At 27.4% G+C, this 21,379-nt stretch overlaps 1 protein-coding gene across 2 annotated transcripts in view; it reads right to left on the bottom strand.

The window, feature by feature from the left end:
- LOC129961685 (synaptogenesis protein syg-2-like) overlaps positions 1-21,379 on the bottom strand; it is a 386,666-nt gene that overhangs the window by 136,902 nt on the left and 228,385 nt on the right. For both annotated transcript variants that reach the window (XM_056075219.1, XM_056075220.1), the window contains one exon: positions 13,375-13,485. In XM_056075219.1, the coding sequence (XP_055931194.1) occupies positions 13,375-13,485 (111 nt within the window). The remainder of the gene's footprint in view (positions 1-13,374; positions 13,486-21,379) is intronic.

Raw genomic sequence — 21,379 nt, 5'->3', positions numbered from 1 at the left:
TTACTTAAAAGAAAGTATATGTAATATCTTAGATTCAATAAAAAAATTAAGAACATTCTTAATTCCAAGAATTTTCTTCTTCATTCTATTTACTATATGTTTTACAACTTTAAAAATACAAATCGAAGATTTTCTATATAAGCAATGTTGCACTGATATTAAGTATACAGGAGAGTATCCCAAACCACTATCATCTGAAAATTACAATAGACATATTTTAGATTTAAAAATTTGCTTTAATTTAAGCAAATTACCACAACACGGCTTTTAAATCTATACATATTTGATATTGAAAATACCTTGTTTCGAAAAGCATCTATAAGAGATATAATTGAATTTACCATACTAAAATTTACCTTTAAGCAGTTGATCTTCAAAGGTGGTTAGCAATAGCAAGAAAAAAGAAACGCCGCAATCAATTTGAAATAAATGTATTACTACAGGAACCATTAACGCATCTACGTAAGACTACGTAATTATTCAACATGTTTCAACTCAATTTGAGAAACAATTAATCTTTAAAAAAAACACTCAAATATTCGTAACAATTAAAAAGTGTATATATTATAGCAATTCGGGATCAAAATGTCCCTCCCCTTCTTTGTACACACTATATAAAGAGAGCATATTGTAATCATAAAAAAATTCGAATTCGAGATTTTGACAAATTTTCTCTTTTCAGATTTCCGATCAGTTCAAAAAACTCATTTCACTGAATTATATCCGTCTGCCGACTATCCATCTGCCTGCATATCCCTCTATGAGCATAACTCCAAAATTCAATGAGCCATATAGATGGATATGGATGAAAGTATATGGCTTTTGAACTAAATTTGGAGATTTCTGTCAAATTTTAAAAGGAATCAATTTAAAGGAAGTCTGTTTATATGCCTAAGTTAACATAAAAATTATGAAAGAAAGATAGGCTGGTAAAATGTGATATACAGATTTAGCATCCAAATTGTAGATACATATCGCATTTGGAACTGAATCCTTAAAAGAGTTGATCTGTACTCCCCTTACTTTCGCGCGTATGTACACAAAATAAAACGAAATGATTTAATTATATGAAAATTGACATGCTATTTTGTGACTGCATTTTTTTCTTTTGCGTGTCTCTATATTTGGGTTTCATTAATCGGATAAGAGAAATCAAAAATATTCATTCGGTGTTCTGGTGTTTAGAAATGGAAATTTGTGCCGACTGGATCCCCTCAAAGTAGGGTTAAGAAAGTTGCCAAAGATCAGAAGCTTTCAACTATTATTTTTCAGATGCATGCTTTTAGTAAAATACACGTACATAAATCAAAGATTATAAGACAAAGCTCCGGTGAAGCTACTACCCCTGATGTACAATGGTTCACAAAAGGAGAAATAAAATATCGCTTCATATATGGAGATATTTCTGCACATATAAGTTGTATTTAAGAAGGAGAAAATGATTATAAGTTTAGTTTAAACTTGTATTCGTTTTCTGTACATTTTCTGCAATTCTCGACAATTTACAAGCTTTATTTATGTAATAATATTATGTATGAAGTAACATTTTTTCTAAATAATATTTTTAAAAATATAAAATGTTTAGAATTTTACATCTGTTTATATTTTAAGTTCACAAGGATTTATATTCAGTTTTTTGATGTAAAATCATTAACATGCAGTAGTAACATGCGGTGTGTAAAAAGAAAATAACAACAGCAAAGAAGCAACATAATCTCGTTTCTACCGCAAACTCGATTCTTTCCTTCCTTCCAAAAAACTCCCCTTGAAGAAAAAAATGCGTGGCAAACTAGGTTTTAAGAAAATCCTAGGATCTGAATTTATCGAAATAGAGCTGTGGAGTCAAAAAGATCATGCATGTATGGTTATCTGCGTGACATATATACCATAAATAAAAAAAATCTCTAAAAATTATTGTTTATGTTAATATATTTTGATAATACATATAGCATATTATGTGTTATATCCTTTTTTATTCATTTATATATATATTAACAGATGAGGATTGAAAACTCATTGAATGTCGATTTACTTAATTTTCTTCTTTTATATATATATCATCCAGACGAAAGCAACAACAAAAAAAAAAAAAAAAAAAAAAAAAGAGATTCCGAGATAAACTTTATCATTTCAATGATGTAATGCATAAGTGACTTGAACAAAAGCTAAACTGGGAAAAAGCTCAATGGAATCATAATAAAGGGATTTTAAATAATTACATTTCATTTTTTAAGCATACTTTGGAGGACATTAATTTTGAAATTCAAGGATGAAAATGAAAAATAAAAAAATAAATTTTAATCTATGGGCTATTTATATTTTATGTTACTTGCTTACTCAAACAAAAATGAATATTTAAAATATTATGAATTAATTATATATCTAATTTGTAGTGAAAAATGTAAACATGCTGGTAGAATCTTACAGACCAAAGGTCTAAATTCTGAAAGAAAAAAGTAAACATTGTTTTCTCAAAATATAAAATAATAAATTTTTTTAACTTATGAAGCTTAAAATAATTTAATTATTTGTATGAAAGTGCCAGCTTTTAATCGTAAATATATTTTGAATGCTTTATCTCTCTGATTATAAATCCACAATAAGGTAAACAAATATTAAACGCTAATCATTTATATTTGTATAGAAAAACTTCCTTTATTGTTTAGTATTTTTCTTTCTTTTTGTTGGTGTTGACAATTGATTGAAAAACTATTTTTTCTAATTTTCCTTTCATAGAGATATTTGCAGGCTTTTTTTTTAACACCCATATTTACATGTATACATAAAGTTGACAAATGATTGATGCTCATATTTATAAAGGGGAAAAGGCAATTTTCACTTCCGTTTATTTATTTATATTTTTATTGAATGAAACTAACAAAACATTGACCATTTGGTAGAATGAAGTGACGTCTGGTCATCAAAGGAAAGCGTACCCTTATCTTTAATAGGACGACCCAATAGAATGTTTCTGACAGTCTTTAATTAACTTCTATTCTATTTGAGATCAAGGGGTTACTTCAATGAAGTCTAATTAATTAATCAACTATGTTTATGAATGGAATATCGGTTAATAATAAATAATACAGCAATTAAAGGCCATAATAGCGTCAAGAAGTAATAATTATAAATACAGAATTTTTATTTGTTCTGATTCTTAAAAATGCTAATTAAAGAAAAATTTGCATTTTTTCAACTCAGGAAGAAAAAAGAAAGATCCTATCTTTTAAATAGTTGAAGCAATTAGCATTGTTATTTTCGCCTTGGCAATATTTCCTGCAAATCTTTCCTTTACATTATCTGCCTATTAATGTAAGTCTTTCTCAGGAACAAATTGCTCAAAACTACCCTATTAACACCAGTTTTATTCATTCCATTATGTCGGTATAAAAAGTTAAATTTTTTTTGGTTGCTTTTCGTTCCTCACTCCCCAGTTTTTAAGAAGGCAATTTCTTGGGATATTATTTTTCTGCTCTCCTCATCAACTTATCCTTTCATAGAGCATCATCATCCTTTTTGTCCTCCCACTCCAAAAAGCGCTATTTTTACAGCCTTTTCTCTTTAGTGATGATTGATGCTGATATTTACGGAATTGTCTTGATGTTAAATGGCACAAAGGATCGGGAGAACAAAGACCTTTTCGCTTCCAGTATTTCTTGATGGGAGGGAGCGACTGGAACAAAGAACATCTGACGATTTGATTGAGTGGAACGGAAAACATGATTTCGAGAAGCTGCAAGGGAGACAGAAGATGACCCTCATAAAACGCGAAAGAGGCACAATGCTCTTGTTTTTTATTACAAAAAGAAAGAATGAAAGAAAGAAAAGATCTATTCATTTTAAATTCTTTTGTGCAGCTTTGCGTCAAAAATATTTCTTTTGGGCTAATTGTTAAAATAAGTGCGAAATGGGAGCGTCAACGCTAAGTAATTTGAAAATTGTTCAGCGAATTTTATGTGGGATTATTTTCTGAATAGAAACTTTAATTATATTTGAACAAGCTTGATGGATTTATGATGTTACCTTTCCTCTTCCAAAAGACTGAAATCCAAAGCAAAGTTTTGGTTGTAAATATAATAAGACTATTTGAAATCTTAAAATACTGTAAGAAATTATTGATGAATAGATAATGAGCAAAGCTGTTAATAAGCAATGAGTCATCATCAAAATCAACACAAAGCACAAGTTGCTAATTCTTCATTTAATTGCACATAATTTGTTTTATATATATATTTTAGTACGCTTTGATTATTTGCTATGAAATGAAGGGTAACTTTAACATATACAACAATATGAATAGCAACAATAAACGGTAATAATAATATACATATACATATTACATTACTTTTGTCAAGAAATGATTTTGTTAAAGGAATATTTCAGTTGTATTCAATTTAATTGTTTAACGTCTGAAATAGCTTAACATTTATAAGAAAATTAATAAACTCATTACTTTATAAATAATGCATTTAAAAATTATTTTTGGAAGCATTTGAGAAAATGTGTACTTTAATTCAAAGTAAATAAAAAGTTTAAAATTCCTTCCTAAAATCAGTTCTCTAGAACTTAACTCCAGAAATCATTTTACAAGTGAATGGGTTTTACTGGCGTTCCCAACGGAACAATCAGTACTGAAGTACAAGAAATTTAGGCCATTAAATAAAGCACTTAACAATTCAACCTTTAGAATTTTGGAAAGTTAATTATATATGGCTGTGGTTTATTCACTGATGCTCTAATTTTATTCGAAACGTTATTAAAGGAAGTCAGGAATTGAATTACGAGCAAGAATTTTACTGAAAAGCTGTAAATATATATACTAGAAGAGAAACACTGCAAAATATCTTTAATGCGAGTCTTGTGATTAAAGTCATTCCCTTGACATTTCTAGTAGCATAAAAGGAACTAGAAAACTAATGTTTCTGAATAACAAATCATTTTTATTAAAGCTTTATGTCATTTTTTTAGAAAAAAATATTTTTTTTAATAATATCACGTGCTAGAAGTGTTATTAATAAATTACCGATGTATGTAAAATGCATATAAATTATTGATCCTCAAATTATTGAACAATTTTAAATATGAAACTTAAAGTTTTACTTTTGTTGCTAATGTATTGGCTTTTCTTTAGATCTTACAACTGAAGTACGATATTTAACAGATCTTAATGAAATAATTTTGAAATTTTTAACAAATGGATTTTTTTTTAATATTTTCTTTTTATTCTTTGAATCAGCTTGTTTTGAAGTTCTAAAAAATAATAATAATAATAAAAAATTAACGGAATTTGTTTTATGTTAGTTTCGATATCTTCGAATTTTACACACACACACACACACACACACATACTCTCGTCGTGATTTTACAAAATTAGTAGTTAAATTTTAAAATATAGAATTATGTTTAGAATAAATTGTTTGAGAATGAAAGAAGGAGTGCGTTTCTTAATGCTCTGGTAAGAATAGTTAAGAGAGTCAACATGGAGTCTTAAATTCATGCATTTAAATGAAGTACTTAAAAATTCAAACTTCAAAATTCAGAACGTAAATTATACCTTGCCAAAGTTTGTTAATTGTTGTTGCATGTTGCAGCGACTATGTAAATATCTGTACTTGGAGAGAAAGCTTTTCACTCTTGCGTTCTAAATAAATTTAATTAATATGGTTCTTTTCACACTTATTAAAAATAAAAAAAAGGTTTCTTAACAATCTTTCCAAGATTATTAATGTTAATTTTCTGAAATAATATTAACTTCACTGAATATCTATTACTTCTGAATCTATAAACAGTTAAATATTCACAAATAAAAAAATCTTTTTTAGTGACATTCTTCTATGTTTTAAAATTAAAACATTTGTTTTAATTCATTCGAATTTGTTCAAGTTATCATAAAAATTAAAAACAACCAGATAAATCTACTTAGGAGATTCTTTATACTTTCTTAATTTTCAAATATATATATATATATATATATATATATATATATATATATATATATATATATATATATATATATATATATATATATCACCGAATATATTGATAAGATAAACTTCCGTTATAGTAATTAGATCCTATTTTCTGATCGGTACAATGATGCTGTATTGCGTCTGCCTCCACTTCAGTAACGGACCTTACCACTATGGTCAGGATGGGGAGACAAGTCGTAATGGGGACTCTCGCCAATTCCACACCAAGCCTGTTTAAAATTTAGAGAAGGCTTGGCCATTCAGATTGCTCTGAACTCTTATGAAGGCGGATGTATTTCCTTGAGCTTTACATTTATATTCAAAAATAAAACTAGTAACTGAGTCTAAAATCCCTTTTTTTTATCTTTCGGACATATAAAGTTTTAATGTTATCTCATAATACAAATTAAATCAGATATTTAAATAAGCTGAGTGCATGCATCTTTGTACATTTGAAATATTTGTTTACAATAGTTTCTCAGAAAAAAGTTAATAATTTGATACTCCCTTTTATACGTTTTACTTTTAGCACCAATAATCAGAGTTTTTAATGATCAGTGCACAATGATCCAATCGCTTGTGGGTGATATGAATAATTTACCAACAGAAATGATTTGCTTACGATTGGTATATCTTGTATAGCCCTAATAAATTAGAGTTTCAAATCTTCCATGACATTATCTATCTATCTTCTTATTACATGGCAAATAAGCTTATTACATTTCTATTTCAGCCACCCATGTTTGAGAAATGGATAAATTGATAGGGATAGTAAAAAATAATTAAGGATAAAAATTGAGAAAAGAATTTTTCTTCAAATTTTTGAAAAGAAAGGAAAATATATTATTATTTTTATTTTTTTACACCATAATAAAATGGAAATAAAATGCAAGTAATTACTAATGGTTATTAAAATTTTTGTATGTTACTTAAATTTGGCTAAAAGAAGTTATAAAATTTCCCAATATTAGCTGTATAAAGTAAAGAGGTTTCATATCGCCTATGTTGGTGCGAAATAAAATTTTATTATTAAGATATCAATTTAGAGGAATGAAACTTAGAGCTTAGTCAAAAAAATTCTTTGCCTAAGTTTATTTGATTAAATCTCTAAATTCTATTTTCAGTTCGAAAGTTATGTAAGCTTCTCGGTTTTCTAAGTACAGTTTATTTTTTCAGAAAAGTATCAATGGTTTTATATTTCACAATGTGTTTTACTAGAAACCTACAACGGTTAAAAATATGTGTGAGCATTTTCTAAGAATAAATCCATTTTGATTGAAGCACAATTTTGTGAGTTTAAGCATTTAGTGCAATCTTAAGAATATCATTTTAATAATATCGTTTTGCTAAAAATAAATAATGGACAAAGGATAATTTTCCTGGTTACAAATAACAGTGGATCGCTCTTCCAAACTGAAATCAAGTTATCAAATACTATAAATATTTTCCAAAGTTCTAGCTTGGGTACTTATTTTTTCCATTTTTTCTTGTTATTATTTCTTAATATTCTTTCTTTATTTATTAAGTGTGTTTAAACTCCAATGAGGAAAAAAGTATCTTAAAACAATTAATAAATGCAACCTATATTTCTAATTTGTTGAATAATAACTTTCTCATTTTTTTTTCATAAATTGACAGTAATGAATCCATTACTGAGAAATTAGAAACACATAGAATGCAGAAGAATTACGAGGTATCGTTTTCTTGTTATAAAAAAAAATCTTTTCACAAATTTTAAGTTGCGTTTTATTGGCACAAGACCTAAAACTAGCCATGCTGCGCCAAGCATATAGTAAATACATGCATATATTATAACATAAAATTATGATGAAAAATTTTTAACTAATATTAATTAGTTTTGATAAAAGTATTTGACGTGGTTAAAAACAAGTAGCACACGATAAAAACAATCATATAGGATGAAAAATACCAATCGAGTGAAAAAAAAGAGGATGTTAGGGTGATCGTTATGATATAAAATTTTTCCATTAAAAAAATCGGTATTGGAATTTAGACTGGACATTTAGTTAAAATGTTTACAATTGAGGAGCATTTTAATAGAGGATATAACATTTTGTTTACATTTGAGTTGTGAATCGAAAAGACAGACGAAATATTTTTTTAATCATCAGAATTTTATTAATGGCATCATTTTAATAATCAAGTGATGAGTACTTTCCAAAATTCCCTGCTATCTCGGAAAGGTTTTTATTGATTCTTGATACTATACCATCAACTACTTCAAGCAGCAAAGAAACATTTTTATCCTTTGAAATGCCAAGATTAGACGGCCATAAATTTTTTCGATCCTTTATTTCCGTATCAGCATTGAAGTTTCTATCTCTAGATCAAAAGGACATCACCATTCGTCTGATCGTAAATGTTACCGGAATTGCTCCTATGTCGGAGGAAAAAAAAAGGACACACAAAGAGTCAGATCTCTAGAGTAACAGAAGAAAGAAACCTTTTCTTTCTAGAGCGACCCAAAGATCATAGTTCAGCTCTGGTAATGTTTCTCCGAAAATATTATTACCCTTCTACAAAATCAAGGACATTTCGGGAAGATAACAGCTCTCTGTCCGCTTCTGGGATTCGGGGATTGATTTGACGCGTCAATAAACACGATCCGCTCTGCGAAGGGAACTGGAATTCGACCGAGGCGAAAAGAATAAATATTGCTGATTCTGAATCAAGAAAAAAGTACTTCTAGTCCAGATCCCAAACTATGCATGAGTAACAGCCGACATATTCTGTGTTCTAGAACAGTTGATGGTCCGACGGTCCAGGCCTATAAGTACACTTTGGACGCCAATGGCCTTTCATGACATACAATAGTGATATGTGTTGTTTTTGGTGGAAGAAAAAAGGATTGATGGATTTCATTGTTATCGAAATTTCAATACTACATCAATAGAAAGTAGAACAAAATAACAATCTTGGGTATGAATTAATAATGTTTATGCGTTGATGATTTTAATCTTTTGTATTTAGCTCTCTCCTAATGTAAAAAGTTAGCACTCATTTAATGGATTTTTAATATTTCAAAACTTTTTATGTAACGCAAAATGTAATGTTTCTTTTCCTCTATTCTTTTTCTGTACCAATATGCGTTTTCTTTAGAGGGTTCTAAATTGTTTGCCAGTTTTACATCAGTGTAGCTTGTCCCTCTTCCGTATGACCCGAGGCTAGGTCGGGGTATCCGAGGTATCCGTCGGGGTATCCGTTGATGAACAATGGTTTGTAAAATTTAATCCTACTAACTCTATATTTTGGAAATAGTTATTTAGATGCAATATTTTTAAATATGTACAGATACTAAAATATTATTTATAGGCAATTCAAGATCCAAAATGACACATCAGAAACAGCTATTATCCGCTGAGGTTTAAAAAAGATGGTAATTCGAATTTCAGCTTAATGCGAATAATTTAAAAATCCACAGCACTTAAAATAATGATTTGATTCCCCCCTATATTTTCTAGATAGTGATGACTTTCTTCTTGTCTCAGAAACTTGTTAAAGTAAGGAATACATTTTCTATAAACGAGATAAAATCGGTTAACATTACGCAAGTCAAGCTCTCTCTTATAAAACGGTTTCCTCAGTTTGATTTATTTTAGTTAAAAATTATGATTAATTAGTATAAGAACATACATTGTAGAAAATAAGCATGCTAATTATTCTATAATGCATATATTGCCGCATTGAAAAGAGCCAGTCGACTCTCCATGGCCGAATGGTCACAGCACTGGTCTCTTAATCACGATATCGCAAGTTCGTTTCCTTTAGAGACAATGCTATTCACAGTCTGTGTAAATATTTAATTCCTTGGTTTTATGTTTTCCTTTATTTCATGTTCCAGAAGATTCTGGACATTTCTTTAGTTTACCAGAAAATTCTACTGGACTTTTCTTACTGTCACCAGAAAAGCATTCTGGAACTTTCCCTGTTAGCATAAAAGCAGAAAATCTGGCATTCACTGTGTTCTGAGTTAATAAATTGGTTTAGCTCTGCTTCTTGTGTGTGTGTGTGTGTGTGTGTGTGTGTGTGTGTGTGTGTGTGTGTGTGTGTGTGTGTGTGTGTGTGTGTGTGTGTGTCATTGAGTTCCACACTAGAGTACCTACCTGATAATATGAAAAAATATGTTAGGTTTTAGCCTTGCATTCAGTTTTATACTTAATTCCTTTTATCTATTTTAATTAGGTGATACTCCCTGATTGAATTCGCTGCGGTTTCACATTTATTTTTAAAAAAAATAAAAATAGCAAATAATCCATGCTGTGTTATAAATTCTATGTCCATTATTCTATGTAATCAATAATCCATGTTGTGACATGCATTCTATCCGTTCTAGACATACATTCTATGTTCAAAATGGATTTCGTGAATATTAATAGAACTCTTGATAAATTTATTATTTCAATGTAATTCTTGCACTGAATTAATCTGTCTACTATCGACTTTTCTTACAAGGTATAATAATAACAATTAGATGCAACAGGTAGCAGTTTAAAGGTATATATTAATGCAACAAATAAAAGACATGTATTGCTACTATTGTATATTTCGATTTAAGAAAAATGGATATTTTGTATGTATCAAAAGCTTTTTCCTCAATTAAAAGAATCGTATCTCAAACTGTATAAATTCGAATTTTTAAATAGAAATTTAAAGAAAGACAGGAAATGATATTTTTATAAAAGTCCTTTAGAGGAGTTTAATTAAATAAGCCGAGAAACTACTGTTTTAAATGTTGGAAACACCTTCAGTGCAATGGTTTCAGCCCTGATCGTTTTCAAGATCTTTCCATTTCTGAATAACAGAAGAGCAAGAATTTATCTAAATGGTTGACAATTTTCTCTGCTACAGACTTAATGATATCTACGAGAGTATTATATGGTCTACTTATACAGCACATTTAATCCTCTTTGAACATATGTAACATAATTTTCCCGGAAGAAATAAGGCAGTAATTTACTTCCTCCAAGCATAGAATATAGTCAGACGGTGCAAACTAATTATGAAGGTAGATTGAAATTATCTTCGAACAGTCGCATTTAGGAATTTAGCAGGGTTTCAATTATTTGCCTCACTTGGTTGGAATCTATGAGAGCCATACTTTTATTGCGATTTCGAAATTCATTAACTCTAACATGAAAAATTTAATTTCCATTTGTGTTAAACAATGAACTGTTTATTATGAATTTATTCAGTCTTGCTTCATCTTGATATAGGGTCCTTCCTATTTGCCTTACAAAAAATATAGTGAAACTTTCTATTATATGTTTGATTTTTCGGAATAGTGTCTGAAATTACTTGTTATAATGAATATTATACTTACTAGCCATATACATATATTAGGAGAGACTTTAGCTTATGCAGTAGAAGAGATTCAATTAAATCCATCAACATAAATTGCATGCTTTATTGTTCAAATATAATTCCAGTTATAAACATTAATTTTATCACAATGTATTCACGCCTTTCAAATAAATGAAATCATTACATTCCATAATATTTTAATTAAATAGCGAACTTGCAAATTGACATATTTCTGTAGCATATATTTATATAATGATTTAAATTAATGATAATTATAAATTAACATGTTATCAAGAAAGTAATTTAACACTATTTCATCACAACTAACCATTTCTACTCGTGTTTAAAATGACGATAGAATATCCATAATAAATTATTTTGCTTTGCAGCTCAAATATCTTATTTGAGATTTATAATAGTTCATTTGAATATTTCAGAAGTGAAAGGGACTCGTCATGTGATTTCATGCGATGGCATACATGGAAAAACAAAGATGTTTGGATTATAAATTTTAACAAGAATCAGAAATATAAAAACATGTTGTTTTATATTTGCGATTAGAGAACTGCAACGGGTCTTTTTAATTTCTTTGAAATTTACTAGTACCCTTAAACAATTTAGTGGAATTTTTGTAGCTTTGAAACCATTCTATTCAGTATTTCATATGCACTCACTCATAGTCTTTCTTTAGATCAAATGCAATATTCTTAAGTCAGTGTTATAACTTTTTTATCGTTTTTTTTTGTGCTAACCACGTACAACTTTAGAAGGTTAATGACTTATTTCGATGATTATGGATTTAACTGAAGTTATTGTGACACGTTTAAGAGTAAGAAGATGTAACGTACAGTTATTTTGAAAGCTAAAAATGATGGCATTATTAGTTTATTTTTATTTTTAGAAGATATTTTATGAGGATGGTATGTACATTTAACAGCATTAAATATAGTGTATTATTTTTTTAAACCAGAAGAATCACATTATCAGTTTCCTACTGCTACATTTTATGTTCTGTAAAAATTATTTAAGCCATGTTGGTATTGCTATTTGTTTGCACAATTATAGATTCCTGCCAATTTTCTGTTGAATGATAAAATATTTGATTTGTCAACAAAAAGAATCTGATTTGTGCATATGCTTTACTATATTGGTTAACTATTTTAATACATACTTTGCATAATTCATTTTAAAAGATTTTAAATCTATGGAAAAATTTAATATTATGATAATTTTTCAAGAAACTTAATTTCTTATTCTTTTTAGGATACGGATTCTACACTAATGTAACTTTCATTTTTTGGGTATTTGATAGAATATTATTTATATTATGCACTTCAAAGCAGTTTTAAAGAACACCGAAGTAGTTTATAACTCTCCAAAGAAATTGAAACTTCTTTATTGACATCTGTGAAAATTTGTTTTAAAATTTCATCATTAAAAATCTGAACTATTGATTCTTTGGCTCCTATAGAAATATCAAATTTAATGAAGTTAAACATCTGACATCATTTTCAAAATTCCACCAAATTATAATTAAAGATTTTCTGTAAATAGAATGGATGTAAAAAATAAATTAATACAAGTATTTTCCGCAATTATCTTTGAATTTCTGTACGTCTTTAAATGTTGTTACAAAAAGTACGAAAACTGAAACTCAATATTGTTTCGAATAGTTCTATATAGTTAATTCTATAACATTATCACTATTTTAAATGGTTTTAAATCCTCTTAGGAAATTACATAGTCTTATAATTTTTTTTGATTTTCATACACTGAATTTTTTTTTATCCATGGTGTATGGTATTTAGAATCACAACTGCGAAAAAAAAACACCTTCATACACAAAATCACAAATTAAACAAAATTATATAAAGTAAATTCAGTATGAGTTTACCGCTTCAATTTTATAAGCTAATTGATTTTGGGAATTGTAGCTATGCATAAAAATTCACACCATCCACATTGTAGTTATACTGTTGTTGCTTTGCGATACTGATATTTTGAATCACAAAAACAAAAGAAATCTTTAAAAGCACATCACTAATAAACACAAAATGATATAAAAAATGTGATCAGAGCTGACCTCCTTCTCCTTCACAAGCTAGTCCCAGTGGGAATCCCTCATTGTAGGGTCCGATAACGCCCCTGAGGTGTTGTCCGTATTCATCCATGATGATTGCCTCTTTCGGCGGAACTGAAATTAAATGAGACACATCAGATGATGTTTACAATAAACATCATTTTTAAATTCACAGAAATGTTATGGGTGAAATTCATATATCAAAAGAACAATTTATATAAATATATGAATTTTTATTTATCATTATTTATAAAAAATATATCAATTCAAATATTATAAGAAAAAAAAATCAGTTTTTCGATTCCGCCTCTTTTCTTTTTTTCGGAAACAATGTTTATGTTTTGAGTCTGAATTCTATTTAAAGACAAAATAAATAGTATTTGGATTGCATGAATGATGTACTTTTTGCAACTGCAATTCTATAGTAGAAATAAACACACTCAAGATCAACTGAAGAGTTTAATACCAATCTAACAGATTAGGAAGCTACTTATATACAGTTCAAGAACCTTCTAGAATTTGAAGGTCCGCAAAAAAGAAGTCCCGCAGAAAATTAGGAATTTACATAAATAACATATTAGAATAATTAACATAAATTTGCATATTTAACATAAGTCTGACATAAAGCAAATTGAAATTAAAAACCAATTTTTAACTGTTCGCCTCGCTTGTATTTGAACCCGCAACCTTCCGCTCCGCTATGAAATGCGTCGTTCAGCCGACTGAGCCATCGGCGCTTAGTCGGAAGGAGCAATTTTCGCTATAATATGTGCCATGCACAAATGACATTTTTATTACAATCATATATCCAAAATTTTAAAAGGCGTATTTTAAATACTTGCTTATTCAGAATTTGGTTATTCAATACGACTCAAAATAGCTTTCGGATTTATATATCTAACCATACGCGAAATAGGAAATATTAACTGTAGTTCAACTAGGGAGCTAACATCTGCGAATACTGGTAGTAAATTCGACGTGCAGTAAAACATAGAATATCGGAATTTTCAAATTACGAAAACAATGAATTTATTATAATGTTTGATTCTAAGCATAAGCAGAAAGGGAAATTTTGTTGAAAAAACTTTTACTGGAATTATTTTTGTCGATGATGAATTAATATACACACCATATGTAATATGCTCAACCAGAAACAGTTGAAAAAAACTGACGAAGTATGCGCTGATAGAAAATTAATAGCATTGTGCAATTACTACATTTGCTTATATTTAGAAAATAATAATAATAATAATAAATTAAAACGTCTAATAAACTTTTATAAGAATACTTAAAAAAAGAATTATTTTAATTAAAATATTAATCAAAAATGAAACGAGAATGAAAACAGGAATGCCAGGTGATGACAGAAAATTTAATAATAAATGAAATTTCAATCACATTTCTAAAATAATTGAAAAGTATTTAATTATTGGCTTTTTTATATAAGTTTTTCTTCATATAATAGTATTTTCAGTGTTCCACACTTAACTATTTTTTTTTGTTCATTAATATGGATTAATAGAATTAAATAAAAGCTAAATTTGTAAAGAAACCAAAAAATGTTGAAACTAATTTTGTAAAGAACATGCAGTTCTTTTCCGTCAGCCGGGCGCGAGCGAAAAATAGCCAAATAATGTAGAATTCCGCCAAATTTTTTTACGCCTAATTCGCGTTTGGTTTACAGTTGGCGATATTTGTGACCGGCTAACGAAAAAGTACCGATCGTGCTATTTTAAAACTGAGCAAAGCTGTCTGAATTATTGGGACATTTTTACAAAGATTTTCCTTGTAACGATCGCATGAACAATGTTCAATAGTGTTTTTCCCCATCCTACATTTCCTTGGCTAATATTTTGGACATTATTACAAGGTACCTTTCTGATTGTAAATGATTACCCAAATAAACTTTGTTTTGCATTCAAAAAATTTAGACACTGTTCTAACTCTTTGAGGGGTAATAGGACAACCTTTGTTTCATTTTTTTTAAATTTTAAATAAATAATTGCTGTTTTCAATTTATAAAATTTATTTTAATATATATTTAAATTTTTAATTAGAATTAATAATTTTAATTTAAAATTAAATAGAATATCTTAAAAATTATTTTAAATTTATGATTTTTCCAAACAATGAAATACGTTTTTTATTTTTAGTTTATAAAAAATAGTTTTCTACATAAATATTAAAATCAAATATTAATTATATTGCATATTATTTATTAAAATTGAAAAAAAAGTGATATAAATTTGTCTCACCAGCCTACAAAGGTTTATCGGCGAGTAGAGGTATATGAATAAATTATTTCTTTTGTCTTTAACCTTTATCTTTCTTCCACATATTTTTGTATACCGAAGTTGTTTGGATAATGAAACATTAAAAGATTAATATTCAATAATTGGTCATCGTTAACCATGTAGTATATTAATCAATTTTCATTAAATGTGCAAAATAAATTAAAGCTTAAATTCCAAGCCTACATAACGGATATTGTTAAATAAAATTAAATCAGACTACTTAAATAATATATGCAAATTGATTCTGAGTGCCCATTAAGAAATTGAAGATCTGCACTCTTTAAATATAACCGTATCGTAAAAAATCATGATTACTGCATTATTTGCTTCCATCAGTTAATTACTTCACAAGTTTAATCATTTTTCTCTTCAAATTAGAGAATGAATACTTTAAAGAATTTGAAAAAATCTTTAAAGTATTTTAATCACATCATAAAATTTCTTTGCAGTAATCTGTAGTGAACCTTTTCAATCCTTTTCTTCACCCTTATTGCTTAAAAATGACATTTCTTAAATTTCTATGTAAGAAATTTTAATTAAGAGCTTTTGAAGTTGAATTTTAAAACTTTATTTTTCTGTTATGTTGTTAGAATAAGTAGCCATGTCTATTCCATTGAATAAAAAAAAAGAAAGAAAAATAAAAATCAGATTCGAAATTTAATCTTTTACTAAAATAAGAAACAATAAAATATTTGTAAATGGTTATATACATAGATACATACTGAAAATCAAACCAATATTTTTCAAGAAATTCAAACAATTTTTCACAAAAATAATTACACATTTTTCATTCAAAATATGTATTAAATTGCAATCTGCTCATAAACATCACAATAATTTAGATTTTAAAAATAAGTTTTATTCAAAATTATATCGATGAAATAACAAACTTAGTTTTTTAATATGGAATTCCTTATTTTATGGCAAACACTTTCTCGGTTGATGAAAGTATCAAAAATTCCAAATCATATATTTAAATTTATGAAAATCTCCCAAAATTATTGCCGATGATGTATTATTAGATGCATGAGTCAACAATTTAATTCTTCTGTTATTTCTTTTTCTTTGACATGTCATCTGTATTTTTCATGCATTATAAATGCAAAACCGGTAATGGAAATCCTTCATAAGAGGTTAAAATATGTGTTATTGCATACATTATTAGTAATAATATATTGAATTCATGCAATAATGCCAACAGCAAAATATTTATATTATTTTGCTGGATGTATGTCATGAGATATCGGTAATACTGTAAAAGTGTCAGTATTCTAACATATGAATTTTTAAATTTTTTTTTTAAGAAAAAAATTCTCCAAAATTATTTGTTTGTGGAAAGTTTCTTTTAAACCCTAGCAATGTGTTTGGAAAAAGCATGTTTTCAAAATAAAACGTATTAATTCTTTCATTTCTTAAGAAAAATTAATAACTACTTAATTGCTGACAGTTAAAACTTTTATATTAAAAGATGCATTTACATTTATACACAAGATTTCAAATTAAGAAAATCTTTAAATATCCCATGACATTTTCCAATAGATTTTGGAATTCTGGAATTTAGCACATATATTATAAAAAAAATAATTTAAATTCGATTTTTTTTTCAAAAATTGTCAAAGAAAATCTTCTTGAGGTGTTCAATTTTTTTAAGCTGCTCAATTAAAAAAAAAAAAAAAAAAAAAAAAAAAACCTTTTTTGCTTCCAAATAATTTTTATTCATTACATGAAAAATTGTTTTTATGGCACATGCATTAATAGAGAAAAAGTTAATTCGTTATAGTTTTAAACACCACGAACCTTTTTTGTTGCTTTTAGGTAATCTCAAATAATCTATAATCTTCGATTAATAGATTATTTGAAAGCGAATTAAATTCTTATTGACAGCGCCTATTTAGAGATTTCGTGGAAGCAAGTGTTAAGACGTTCTTTTTGCGCTTTATAAATATCCACATTGGCTACCTCCAAATTGCCTATGCAACTGGAATAAACGAAAAAGTAGTCTACGCTTCATCACAAACGTGGAACTAAGTTTCAGTCCAGTTGACCATAATCAACCACTTTACAGTTCTCCAAGTAAGAGTCCTATCATGTAAGTGGAAGTAACTCGACATGTCATTCTTAATGTACCTTCTCAGGGATCATTTGATTAAGAATTCACCACCAAATTAGTGAACCATATTTCAGGAACAGCATTGAGAAACACCTAGGCAATAAATTCGTTTCGAATCGCAGTAGACAGTCAAAACATTTTTAGAAAGGATGTAATTACTTTTGTGCACAAAATAAAGTTTGATAACGCAACTAGACGATATGTGAAGATTTCAAATTTCATTCATTATTTTAAATCAGCAATCATTTAATACTGGAAATTCCTGCTTTAGCATTATCCATATCTGTATTACCCATGTGTAGTTCGTACATCCGGGATAAAATGATAAGTAAGACAAGAAAAATAAATAAATGGTGAAAACTGACGCTCAATCTTATGATAGGCTGATCCATGATATTGTAGGGAGAGAAAGACTTTGTTCCTTATACAAAGATTCTACTTTCATTCTTCACGAAATAATTGAAATATTCTAAGGGATTACGATATATTGTGTTAGGTTTTAGCCCAAAGCAAATGAAAAAATACTTTTGCCTTCTTTCTTAAAATTCTGAAAAACCTCTGAGGCCGAGCCAGAAGAAAATACCTATTCAAGGAATTATTTCTTTGTATTTAATGTTGCAATTTATTTTATTTTACCTGCAACTGAAATAGAAGTAGCATATGTCCAATGGTATAAAGCGCAAAGTTTAGGGAAATACTGATTGCATTACAAAATAGTAGTAAAGCGGATAATGATGGTATTCAAAGAGAAACTTGAAAGTTCATTATCTGTACTCATATGAATTATTTTTCGAAAAGTTTAGGATAATTAAAAAAGAGGAAAGATTGAGATTTTATCAAGATGTAAAAGATATAAAAATACATTGCCAATGAAAAAAATGAGATTGCTATGATGAAATGGAATTGTTGAAGACCTATGCAGAACACCAATGAAGATAGATAGGAATGAAAATATAACAAAAGAATTGAAAAAAAAAATGAAATAAGAATTTGCTGTCAAAAGTAATGATCATCGGTCATCAGCTGAGCTTTTGATATACTATTTTATAGCGTTAAAGAGTTTGAATGATATGATATTTCTTCAAAATAAAATAGCTTTTTTTTATTCAACTCAAATTTTTGAGAAATTCGTATTTCGTAAAGGAAAAATCAATGTCATTTGCGGTTTTTAAATGGAAAAAAATATATATATAAAATTCCTGAAAACAATTCCTAGCAGTTGAAAAAAATTGTGATTAGATAAACCAAAATATTAAACTCAAGAAAGCTACATCATCTGATAATTTTACTCTAGCAATCAGGTTGTTTGAAACTGAAGATAAAAGTTAATACATTCAACATTATACAAAATGAAATAATTGTTAGAATTTAAAATTTCTTTTAATAAATATTTTCTAACGCATCTGTTTCTCCTCAATTCTGATCTAAAAGAATTTATATATTATAAAACGTTCTTGTTATCTTTTGAGAACAGAGAGTACCGTATTTAATAAGACGCTACATGTTGTGAAATAAAATAATAATAATAATAATAATAATAATAATAAAAAACGTGGCCTATATTTTTAAAGAAATTGTAAATAAAAGTTGAATATTTTTTTTCTTAATATTATCTTGACGAGTGAATCACAGAGATTTAAAAGCTAGTAGTGGCAGTTTTCAAGGATGGCTGGGGATATCAATCCCAAAAGGATTAATTTTTTTTCCTTCTAGTTTTCTAAGGAAAATATATTTATGAATTTTTATAAAGTTTAGTTAAACTTGAGCATTCTATTCAATTTCAAGTATTCTGTTTTTAGTAAGAAGGAAAGGCGCAATGTTTTTGGTAAATTCATTTTCCTTTTATCATTTTTGACGGAAATGAAAAAAAATCCAAATTTATTTTGTTAAATATATTAATGCTATCAATTACTGAAAATGTTATAAGTTAAAACATGGCTAAAATAAAAATTCATTTATATTACATGCAAGTGCAAATAAGTAATAATTGAAATTAAAACATGTTATTTAATAAGATCTTTCACCGATTTGAATACTTATTATTCATTTTGGCTTAGAAATAAAAACAAAATCAATTATGCTACCATCAAAAGTGGTTAATCAAGATTAAAATCTACTTATTAACTACTAAGCCACTCTTAATAGTTCAAATAGAAGAGCAGTTTGATATAAATTGAAAATTGAAAAAAATTTTCACGAGTGTTTTAAATTTTTAAACTTTTAATATAAAAATTTAAATAATATTTTAAAGATATGTTTATCTTCAGGTTCTTTAAAAACATGGTAGAATAGTTTTATCAAAAGAGCTATTTCATCATTTCAAATATCATACTGAACATATTTAAATATTAATGGACTTGAATGCAAGAAAAAAATTTTTTAGTTTAAATATGCGTCAATTGCTTTAAATGAAATTATATTTAAGCTCTGCTTTTATGCTTATACATTTTTTTGGTTAAATGAGTAATTTAAAAGAATTTTTAAAATAATATACACTATTATTTAATAAGCTTGTAACAAGAGTTTTAAAATAGAACCCGCATAAATTCTAAAATGAAATATTCTATCAAAATATAATTGACAATATAATTTTGTAACAAAAATATGCTTTGCAGTTGAAAATAAATGGAAAAAAAATGATAAAATGTATACAATCATTTTGAAGTTTAAAATACATTTGAACAGAAAATAAAGCCCTTTTTTCCAAGATTGATTCCATAATAAATAGAATACATGATGCCTAAAAAAAGAAGAATGCATTTTCAAGTTTTTGCTTTCTTTGTATGATGATTTACGTAGTAAGCACTTTAAACAATAGTTATCCATCAATAAAGACAAGTTGGAAATCTACCTCGAAAAATCCAACCACCAATGCTTGTTTTATAAAAAATAACTAACATATTTCTTGTTTTATACCGCAATAAACTGAAGCTACTACGTTTTATAAAACATAAAAAAATGAAATATATAGGATTTGCAGGTGGTTTGAATTTTCAAGATATCTACTTCGAAATAAATTTCACCATTGGTTAAAGATTCAAAGACCCATTTTTCATTTCTAATCGGTTTTTCGAAGTTCAGTATTTTTGTAAACAATCCAGTTTAGATAGAACGCGTTTCAATCCTATTTCATTTTTTATTTTTATTTTGTATGAGATTAAAAAATATATCTTTACAAAAAGAATGGAACTACTGATGTTTCATAAAATTGGCAGTGAAGCTTTTTTATATAACTAATAATGTGATATCAAATTTATTCTAAAAAATTTTAGTTTAAGGAAATAGTTTAAATAAGTATGGAATTTTCAATAATCAGTTTCTCTTAGAATCTATCCAGGTTTATAAATTCTTTTAATTGACTAATGAAGAAACAATTATCTATTGAAGTAAAAGATTATTATTCCCTCCATACACATTTTTGTAAATATAATATGATTAATTTTAGTTATAAGATAAATAAGGATTTTTCAGTAAAAATATATAGTGATATATTTTTTTTAATTATGGAAATAACATCTCGGTTATAGAGGAAGAGGAATTTATTTTTATATTTTTAATGATAATTAATCCCTGTTTCGATGCAATATCAGCTGTATCCTTCTTC

Source organism: Argiope bruennichi, chromosome 2 (assembly GCF_947563725.1).
Source record: "Argiope bruennichi chromosome 2, qqArgBrue1.1, whole genome shotgun sequence".
Lineage (NCBI taxonomy): Eukaryota > Metazoa > Arthropoda > Arachnida > Araneae > Araneidae > Argiope > Argiope bruennichi.
This window is presented reverse-complemented; position numbering and strand designations above follow the sequence as displayed.